At 43.3% G+C, this 10,844-nt stretch overlaps 1 protein-coding gene across 2 annotated transcripts in view; it reads left to right on the forward strand.

The window, feature by feature from the left end:
- Window positions 1–10,844, forward strand: part of LARS2 (leucyl-tRNA synthetase 2, mitochondrial) — a 195,453-nt gene that overhangs the window by 51,695 nt on the left and 132,914 nt on the right. The window contains exons 1-2 of one of the 2 annotated variants that reach the window (XM_032412573.1): window positions 2,490–2,642; window positions 7,284–7,538. In XM_032412573.1, the coding sequence (XP_032268464.1) occupies window positions 7,305–7,538 (234 nt within the window). In that variant the 5' untranslated portion in view covers window positions 2,490–2,642; window positions 7,284–7,304. Of the gene's footprint in view, window positions 1–2,489; window positions 2,643–7,283; window positions 7,539–10,844 lie in introns of those variants that run through there. The other variant, XM_032412574.1, reaches the window with a different exon arrangement.

The following is a 10,844-nucleotide window of genomic DNA, read 5'->3' on the forward strand; positions in this document are numbered from 1 at the left end:
TCTCAAAGTTCCCTCTGCCTCTGTTAGGGCCCACCAGGATAATCCTGGGTAATCTTATTGCAAGATTCCTAATTTAATCACATCTGCAAAGTCTCTTTTGCCATATAAGGTGACATTCCCAGGGTCCAGGGATTAGGACCTAGATATCTTTGGGGGGGTCATTATTCAGCCTCCCACACAAGCTAACAGAAAAGGCAAAAGGGACACAGAAACCTGTCATAAAAAGAAAGGCCCGTAGGACCACCCTGTCCCTAGAGATCATCACAGGAAACAGTCAGGGACATATTTTTCTATATTTCTTTCCACGCATATGCTAACAAATGTATTTCTTTTGTTTCTTTTCCTTTTTAAAAAATAAAAAGTGGGGTAATTTTCTACATGGCCCAGCAACTAGTCTCTTTCATTCAATAATGCATCTTTGCAGCAAGCTCTTTAAGAGCGAAAGGGATTTACTTTCATGCTACTGTCTTCTTTGATGTAAAAATAGCAACTTTCCAGTAAAGCAAATGACTTTTAGAAAAATTCTATTTGAAATAATCTCCTAAAAATGTCAATGTTAACTTTAATTCTTAAGAGGAAAGAGAGATTTTGAACCAGAATAAGGGTGGAGGCTACTTAGAATTTAGTATTTTAGATAAATTAGAGAAAGGGCGCTCTAGTTATAGATGCATAAAACATGACATACCTGAAGGCTAAATTACTTTAGGTGTAGCATGTTAACATGAGCATCAATGCTTCCATGGTGTCAGTTTAAATTAAGCATCTAGTATCAGGGGTGGAGAGATCAGAAGACCTGGATTGGAATCCTGGCTTTGCCATCCACAGGCTGTTTATGACTTTAGGCAAGCTGTATCCAATCTCTGGGCCTCAGTGTCCTAACTTTTGAAGTCGGAGGACTGCACTGGAAACTGTCCAAGCTCCTAATGACCTTCCATTCTGGAATTTGGGAAGGGCACTGTTCTAGCAGGCTAGAGGTCCAGTGGTGAATCACAAACCTTCTACAAACTTACTTATGACCTTGAGCTCAACAGTCAGTTCTGCAGGGCCTCAGTTTATTCATCTGTAAAATGAGCAGCCTGGTCTAGAGTGTTCTCAAGATCCTTTCTAACGTTCACATTCTAAGATAGTGAGTCTCAAACTTCAGTGTGCCTAAAAATCCCCCAGGGATCTTGTTAAAATGCAGATTTTGATTCAGCAGATTTGGATGTGACCTGAGATTTGACATTTCTAGCAAGTTCTGGGGGAGGCTGATGCTAGTCTGGAGATCACCATTTGAATAGCAAAGTATTTAGATTTTGAACTGTCAGGAAACTTTGTCAAAGACTTGGAAATGGGCAAAAAAGATTCCTGTGTGTCCCTTGGGTGGAGTGCTGGCCTGGCGATTATCTGGTGCTAGAGGAGTATGCACTTTTTTTTTTTTAAGATTTTATTTATTTATTTGACAGAGAGAGAGAGAGAGAGAGAGCACAAGCAGGGGGAGCAGGAGAGGGAGAAGCAGGCTCCTCGCTGAGCCGGGAGCCTGACGTGGGGCTCAATCCCAGGTCCCCAGGATCATGACCTAAGCCAAAGGCAGCTGCTTAACTGACTGAACCACCCAGGCGCCCCAGGAGTGTGCACATTTTCTTGTCTTCTGTTGTCCAGCTCTGCAAGAGTAGAAGTTAAAATGTTGAATATGGAGAGTAATGGGCTGAATTTTGCTTGACAGAGATACAGTTGATTTCAGTCCTGTGGAAAAGATGGCTCTCAAACATTACTTTTTCTTGTCCTATAGGATATCAACCAGTTATGCGCAATTACCAAATGCATTTTGGTATTCCTGATTACCCACGTATATGAGTTCTTCAAAATCTCCTTTAAACGGGCTTTACCTTTTTGAAAATCATACTTTAACACCACTGGTCCTTTACAGTTCATTCATTAATTCATTCATGTGTAGCAAGAAACACTAGTGGGGAGCGAGGGAGAGGTTGGGTTGGGGGTACATAAACTCCTTAAGGAAATGATTGGTCAGGAATCCTGCTTTCCTGACCCCCAGCCCACCTTTAGATGAGAAAATTATACTTTACCCCCAATCATGGCCGGATAATTCCCTTCCCAGGGCTATAAGATCACGGAATATGATGGAAGAAATCCTGAACCATCATGAAGGATCAAGAGGTCAAAAGATCTACCCAAGCCCAGCAGGCAGCTGTAGCTAAGCTGGGATTAGAATCCGGGCATCAGGACTCTCCCAGTGCTCTTTACGCCAGCTGCCATCTAGTTTATTCTGAGGCCACTAAACTGATGTCCGCAGCACCTGGAATAACGAGACCCCCAGGTTTCTGGTTTTGGCGACGCCAGAGACAGGGTAGAGGACTGGGCCGAAGGGCGGGGCTTGCGGTCGGGAGGCGGTGCCTGGGAGCGGGGGGCGGAGCTCGAGGTCGCCGCGCAGATGCCCCCGCCCCACAGGCTGTCGGGAGTCCGCCCCGGGCCGCGCTTCGCTTCCCCCGGCTCCGCCCCCGCCTGTCTGTGTCTGCGCCGGCGGCTACCGATAAAGTTGTTGTTCTGCCAACATGGCGGCGCCCATAGTGACTCTCCGGGCCGCGTTGCCATAAAAGTGGAAACAGAAGCGTGAGGAGCCGCAGGCCAGAGCCTGTGAGCAGGTAAACTTCAGCCCGGGGCTCAGCGGGACGAGAGACTTCTGGAGTGGAGACCTCTGCCCCCGAGTCGGGAGGTTCCGACTTGCTGGGGGTCAGGAAGGGAAGGTGCGGGCTGGGTTAAGGTGGTCCCGGAGCCGTGCGGTTTCTGACCTGGAAGTCCGGGTCTTCAGACTCGTGGAGCCACGGACCCTGATGATAGCTCTGGACCCTTTCCCATTCCCAGAAGAATGCATGTGTACACGTAGTTTTGTACTCAAGTTCCCATGTTACTGCTCCCCTGCCCCAATTCATCCCTGGATCTTTGCTTCCCAGGGCTGGGGGGTTTGGACTCAGTGAAAGGCCATCCAGTGCATCTCTGTGGCCCGGAGATCATTGCCACTGTATTAAGACTCGAAAGCCCTCAGAGATCTTGTGGGTCTACCGCCTCATCCTAGAAAGAAGATGAGGTTCCCGACAGTAAATAATTTGCCTGAGATCCCACAGGGAATTAGTCTTTGCAAAAGCCAAGATCTTTATTTTTTTGTTACAAAATTTGTTTTCTTTAAGATGCACTTTCCGCGGTCCATTCTTGTGCATTTTCTCTTGGGCGCACACAAATGCCCTCATGTGCTTCTTCCGTGTGTTGTTTCTTTGCCCGTCTCCTACTCTTTCCGTAGGTTTCTCTGCCCATATATGATTGTCATTTCGGGTCCAGTTCTCAGGACTGTCCCGTTCTGACCATGTGACGCTGCCTCCGTCATTCTCAAGAAAACTTAACCTTAAGCCCCAAGTGAGGGTGAGGTCAGGACTGACTCTAGAGGAGTGGAGTAGTGGGGATTGATGCTTTGGAAAGATATGGAGGAAAAGACAAGATTCCAAGCATCTAGGCAAGGAACTGGGTGCGACAGAGCTAAGGAAGAAAAGGGCCAAGTTGATTCTAAATACAAGACATGAGCCACACCTTTCACGTTGATGGAATAGTCATAGTTCTCTAATAAAATGGCTGTATCTGTTGTCGGGAAGAGGTGGTGCCCATCAGGGCTTTAGTGGTGGAGTGGCCAAGAGCAGGGTCTGGAAAGTAAAGGAAGGGAACAGGGTTGAGCATCAGGAAGTTCTGTAGTATACTGTTGAGGCAAATTGAACAAACCTTTTAGAATTTCTAAAAGAAAGTGGGTTTTAGTCACGGCCAAATTAGGACAGCTGCCGGGGTACACAATCTTCACAAAGAAGAGAGTGCTCTGTGAAGGAACATTTGGTGTAGGGTTATATAAGCTCCAGCAAAGGAACATTTGGTGTAGGGTTGTATACATTTTTTTTTACATAAAAAGTTACAAATCATTAGACAAAGGACATTTCAGAAAGTTGCAGACCTTATCTTAAGCTTCTAGTATATGCAGAGCTGTGTGGCTTTAATCTTATGGGAACCAGGGAGGAGGGAGGTTTTCTCTTTTTTTTTTTTTAATCTTTATGTTCGGAATGCTCCTTTTTGGTTCTTTCATAAATGAAGCAGATGTGCAGTGTGTGCTTGGGCAGAAATAGAGCCCATACTTTGAGTTTTGCTGAATCATTTTGACCTTGGTAAATGTTGAAGTATAGCTTCCCCGGGAGCCCAGGAGCAGGGGCCACAAGCATTAAAAGTTGAAAATTTCCTTTATTTTCTCAATATCGTAGCCCTGCATACACTTTATGCTATGTCCCCCTGAATCTTGGGGATCCCCTAACTTTGGGTGTGAACTTTTCCTTAAAGAGTCTTGACACGTTGTTACCACATTGCTCCCCAGAGAGGTGGAATCCGTTTACATTCTCAGCAGCAGTGTAAAAAAATGCCCATTTTTTATTTAACAGGTTTTTGCCAATCTGTTAGGCAAAATATTTCATTGTTGTTTTAATTTGTATTCTCTGATTAATTCTAAAGTTGATCTTTTTCATATATTTATTAGAAATTTGTATTTCTCTTTCCATTTTTCCTTTGTCCATTTCTTAAATTGGGTTTTTAATGTTTCTCTTTTCATATGTAAACTCTTTATAGAGTAAGATAACCTTTTGTTATTGCAGTTTTGGCAAAGATTTTGTCTCAGCTTATTGCTTACTTTCTCATTTTGTTCATGGTGTTGATATACAGGCATTTTACACCTTTAGAGTCAGATTTATTAATAGTTTGTGAATTCTTCCATTGCTTTTTGCTCAGGACAGAGCATTTTGCGCCTTACAAAAATACATTAAATACTCACATTTTTGTTTTGTTTTATGTTACTTAAAAAAAATTCTTTAATCTATATGGGATTTACACTGGTTTATGGTTTGAGATGGGGCTCTACTTTGAAATTTTCCCCATTCATGAAATAATCTGACACTTTCTAATCTACTTGTGCTTTCTTCTTTATGAACTTTAAGTTCTTTGAATGCCCAGATTAGTTTCAGAGTTCTCTAGTCTATACCATTGGTTTATGTAAAGGAGAGGTTGTCAGTGAGCCATGTATTACGTAAACATATTTAGAAAGCTTATTCTCATTGGGTAGACAGAGAATGTTGTATGTGTTCTTTACGATTTATATAATATAAGTAAGTTACAGAGACAGGATTAGAATTTTCAGTGAAAGAATGACCTCCCTTCATATTGTTCATATTGGTGATCTAGCTGCACTCTTTGGGATTTCATCTGTCACAATGGCTAACAAACATTGAAAGCAAAAACTAGTGAGACTGTGGTTCAGGTTAATTTGTATTTTTGTAGCTTTGTTGTTTCCCATTGTTTCTGTTGGGGAGCATAGTCCAGAACCCTCTCCTTATGTATTCTTAGGGAATGAAGTCCAGAAGAGAAATGGCAGGCATCTCTCTATGCCCTCTGCTAATTGGGCAGTCTTTGGCTTATAAAGATAGGGAAATGCTGACTTAGTAAGGGAATCATAAACTCCATGACTCCTGTGGATAGTTCTAATTATGTAGAAACCCAACCCTTAAAAATAAACACAATTGCCTCAAGTGTACAAAGTGTCTATATATTAGGTTGGTCCTATGGGCTTGTTGATATTCAACCTTTTTCATATAGTTCACCCTAATATCTATAGTCACATCTACATATTTTAGAATAACCAAGCCCAGTGGATAGGGAGGTTTTCGGTTTTTGGTTTTTGTGGTTTTGTGGGCGTTTTTTTTTTTTTGTCTTTCTGTTTCCACCCCCAAAGAAGCAAGAGGTGTTAAATACAGCGAGACAGTGAGACTTGGTATATCAAGAACTTTGGCAGACCATCTTGTAAAATGCCAACGCCGTGGTGCCATTTTCTGTGAGTGTGAAACCTGCTTGTGTAAGCCTTTAAGAAACTCTATTGGCAACATCCATGACCCAGTACCTGTGTGAAAACAGGCCAAACGGGAGTAGCTGTGGAAAAGCTTTTGAGAGAATCAAACAACACCAGCTTCAAGTGCCTGCTTCTTTCTTTATTTCTCTCTTGGTTTTACATCCGTTTCTTCACTATAGCACTTCTTGCGTGGTCTCATGTAAGAAGGCAGAGAGGTTAGGCTATTTAGTCATAAATCGTAAATATTTGATGAACCGTCACCTCAGCCTTTTAGACTGTGATGAAATATGAAACTGCTTCCATGAGGTCATTTTTTGGAATTCACCTTTGGAGGAAACCAGTGAAACATTCAAGTTGAATTTTGAATGGCAGCCGGATGTCCTGGTGGACCCCAGCCTATGGGTTGTATTCCAGAAACACCATAGCACTCACCACTGTCATACATGTGTATTTATTTGTTTGTATGCGTACCTGCTTTTCTTTACTAGTATGTAAGTGCCGCGAGAGAAGTGACTTTGTTTTTGCTCACTGCTATATCCCCAGTGCCTAGAACAGTGTGTGGACCCAGTGGCACTCAATAAATATTTGGTGAATGAATGAAGAACTAAATGAATAAGCGGTCTTGTAAATAATAGTTATTTCTTGGCTCAGCTTATGAGTATATGGAACTTAAAATATGTATGAAAAATGCTAGTAATCGCACCAAGTCTCTGGATCTCCTAGAAGGCAGGTGTTCAGATGTCTTCTGACAATAGAGCCTCGGGCCAGGCCAGCATGGGCTTGGAGCTCCTCTGAAGCCTGGGTGATGGGACAAGAAGCCTGCTGGACAGACACTGGGCTGGGCCTATGGGAAAGGGAGACTGGGAGCCTGTGGCAAGGGGCTGGCCCAGCTGGTGGTCTGCATTTGTTCCTGTGGGAATTTTGTGTCTTTGGCATTTGGGAACACTGAGTGTCTTTATATTTTCCATTAAAGAGTTTATGTTTAGCTCAGTTGAAGTTCTCCGGTGTCGACTTTTTTTTTTTTTTTTAAGATTTTATTTATTTATTTGACAGAGAGAGAGATACAGCGAGAGAGGGAACACAAGCAGGGGGAGTGGGAGAGGGAGAAGCACGCCCCCCGCTGAGCAGGGAGCCCGACGCGGGGCTCGATCCCAGGACCCTGGGATCATGACCTGAGCGGAAGGCAGACGCTTAACGACTGAGCCACCCACACGCCCTGTCTCCGGTGTCGTCTTCAGGGAAGGAAGTCATCAACAGGATAAGAAGAAAGCATGCGCATGTTCAGAGAACACCAGACTGATCGGGAGGACAAACTCAGGGAGGGTTCTGGGCTGCTCCTAAGTGTGCTTTCTGCCCTCTTTTTCAGGATCTTCCCACCTTCTGCAGGATGGCTTCTGCTTGGCGGAGACTGGGTTTTTATGTCTCTTTTCTGAAAAGCCAGCAAGATGGCGGGCCAGGGATCATCAGCAGGGGAAGGAGAGTGATTCCGGGATGGGCCAGAGATATTTACAGTGCCACGGGAGAGTGGACGAAAGAGTACACACTGCAGACAAGAAAGGAGGTCGAGAAATGGTGGCATCACCGAATAAAAGAACAGGCCTCCAAAATTTCAGAAGCCGATGTGAGTATTCTGAGGGGTTTTGAGAGAGTAGAGAAGAGGGGCTAAGGCCTTGGACTCCGGGGTCAGATTGCCCAAGTGCAAATAAGTTATTCATTGTGTGACCTTGAACTGAATGATTGACTCTGTGCTTCAGTTTTCTTATCTACTATGGACAGTGCTAGTAAGAGTGCCCCCCTGCTTCCTAGGATGTTTGTGAGGGGTAAATGAGATCAGATAAGGATAGTGCTTAGAAGAGTTTCAGTGTGGTGCCACACTGGGCATTCTGGAGCAGCATTTACCAGGGCGATGCATCAGGATTCATCCAGCAGGGGTTGGGTCCTTCCTGGTCCATGGTGTGGTGGGGCAGCACACAGGGGTCCAGCAGGGTCAGATGTGAGGCTCCAGGAGTGGCACCTGGACCCCTCACCTATGAAACTTTGAATCCGCATATTCTGAGGAACACCTCTCTCTTCCCTGGCATAGACCTTGGCCTCCAACCTGGTTCTGCCACCTCAGCATCATGGTTTGGGAGGTACCAGCCCTTCCCTGGTGTGATCTGGGTCTGTGATCCAGCCTTGCAGTGGCAGTTGTGTGACTTAGTGAACCCTTGGCTTCTGCTCTGGATGCATCAGCTCACACCTCTACTTATAATTATCTTCAGTATTTGGTTGTACCCAGTTTCCATGGGGCACCATATTGGAGGCTGGCTCCTTCTCTAGGAGTCCAGCCTGTCAGGGATTAGTCTTGGATGTGGTAGCCCTTACCTCTTGATATTGGTCAAAGTAACAAATGGGAGATGTGATTTGTTACTTGAAATGTTGAATCTGATCAGAGCCAAGCACTATAAGATAGTTTACTCTTAAATTCTACCAACCCTTTGTAATAGTTGCCAAATAATACAGACCTTCTACATTTAACTAAGGAGATTAGGCCAGAGGCAAGCAGTTGAGTACATATAACTGCAAGAGACTGCTTTTCTCTAGACTTGGCCATTTCCCATCTCCTGATTCTCATTCTTTTCAGACACATTCCTTCTATGAGATTGATCACTGTGAAGAATGCTGGGGGCAGTTATTTGTGTTAAAGTGAAGAGGATGTTTTTGGGAATTGGTTAGAAAGAAAATCTGGTATTGAGAGAGGTGTGATGGGTATCAAGTGAAGGTTTGAATAGGATGCATGATTGTACAGTGAAAGCCTGGCTTCCGCCTCAGCAGGGCATGAAGAGCCTTCATGTCAACATGACCAGACTCAGGTAACTAAACGTATTTTGGAAACAAACTAGGGAGCAGTTTAATTCTGAACAAGGAGAGTAAAATTATCATTTCTTCTTTTCTTTTTGGTTTAGATTATAATTTAGTGGCTTCTACACATTTTAAAGTTGTAGCTTACTGATTTTTGTGGCTTCTCATTCTTCTTAAGTATATGTTTTTTTAAAATAATTAAATGGATCAAGGGGTACCTGGATGGCTCAGTCAGTTGGGCATCTGGCCCTTGGTTTCGGCTCAGGTTGTGATCTTGGGGTTGTGAGATTGAACCCCACTTTGGGCCTTGTGCTCAGTGTGGAGTCTGCTTGGGATTCTGTCTCTCCCCCTGCCCCTCCCCCTGCTCACGCATGTGCACACTCTAAATAAATAAATAAAATCTTTTAAAAAATTAAATGGGCCAACATAGTTTATCAATAATTGGGGAAGCAGCTGGAGGGATACTGAGGGTGATCCCCTGGGGGCACCCTCTCAGGGTCTGCACTGGGGAGTGGTAAGGTGGAGCAGGTGCCATATGACCAGTCTGGAGCCAGGGCAGTACCATGGGCTCGGCCTCAAGACCTCAGCGTGATCTCATCCATATCACATAACCTCTTTGATCCTCAGCTTCTTTGCATTGTTTATCTCACAGAATTGTTTTGAGAATCAAATGAGAAAACGTGGCTGAACACATTTTACAAACTGAAATGTTACATAAACAAAAGATCCAAGAGGATAAAAGTGTGTGGTATCTTTGTCAGGAATTAAGAAGACAACTGGATGTCAGTGGATTTTGAAGCATTTATAATTGACCTCACTGTGGTATTAGATCTATTTAAAATCCACCCAAATGAGTTTCCAGGAGTTGAATGTCTTGCCATGATCACCATAATCATTATTAAACGAAGTTCTATTTAATGAGCATTTGACTATATGTCAGGTACTATCTTTCCATATATTACCTTATTTAATCCTGGAACAACCCTGGGGATTTTTGGGGGAGTAAGAAAACAGAGGCTCAGAGGGAGGTTTGGTAATTTACTGGGGATATGTGCCTGGGATCTTCTGGTGCCTCACCTTTGATTTATAGATTCTGAGCCCAGAAAGGCAGAGGAATTTGCCCAAGGTCTTGCAGATAGCTGGGGGCAAGGCTGGGGCCAGAACTCGGGCTCCAGGCTCCTTCTGTCTGCCCCCTCTAGGCTCTGCAACAGTTTTGGAACGTGATCTATGAAGAGGAAAGAGTTATCTTTCCCCTGATGTCAGAAGCTGGCAAAAATAATAGGTCCCACTTATAAAAACCGTCCTCTTCCCATCGCTTACAATCTTAATTTCTTTCAAAGGCTTACATTCTTACACTTTTATATAATTATGAAAATTTCCCCTTCAATCAGATTCCTGCTCAGTTTTACCATAAACCCCCATAATTCCATCTTGCCATCCCCAGAGGATAGAACTCATTTCATTATCACGGAGGAAAATGACTTAATTCACACAGAAAAGCAAAAGGAAGAGACATGAAGCAAGCTGAATACCTTTTCTGCAATAAACAAAAATAGTCATGAATATTAAAGACTTTTGCCAGTAGTGCCTTTCTATATATCTTCTGTAAGCTCCCTTTTGGAGTTTGGCTTAGTGTGTAATGAATCACTCAGTGTGCTATACATTAAATCTCTGTTGGACAGACCTACCAAAAAGAGATAGTCATGAAGAAGCTGTATGTGGAAAATGTTTGGGGTAAGATCGATTGTTCAATAAACATAATATAAAAAAAATAGATATGTCCCTATAATGAAAACAAGGCGATTATAATAAAAGAAAAATGGGCTTAATGTAAAAACTTAAAATGAAAAACGAGAAATGGTTTATATCAAGGATTTTATTGATTTTTTTTTTTCAGATGCTTAAGAGCTCTGTAATAGCTATTTTCCCACGTTCCTAAAAATGCCCCAAGAAAAGGCAATAGACTCAGTCTATTATGAGAAGGAATAAGGTTCAAATGGAGTGGACAGTTTGCTTGCTTCTGATTCTGCACCGAGTGACAGAGTAAGGTCTTGCGCCTCATTTGAGGGACTAGTTTACAAGCTGA

This window comes from Phoca vitulina, unplaced genomic scaffold, assembly GCF_004348235.1.
Source record: "Phoca vitulina isolate PV1807 unplaced genomic scaffold, GSC_HSeal_1.0 scaffold13, whole genome shotgun sequence".
Lineage (NCBI taxonomy): Eukaryota > Metazoa > Chordata > Mammalia > Carnivora > Phocidae > Phoca > Phoca vitulina.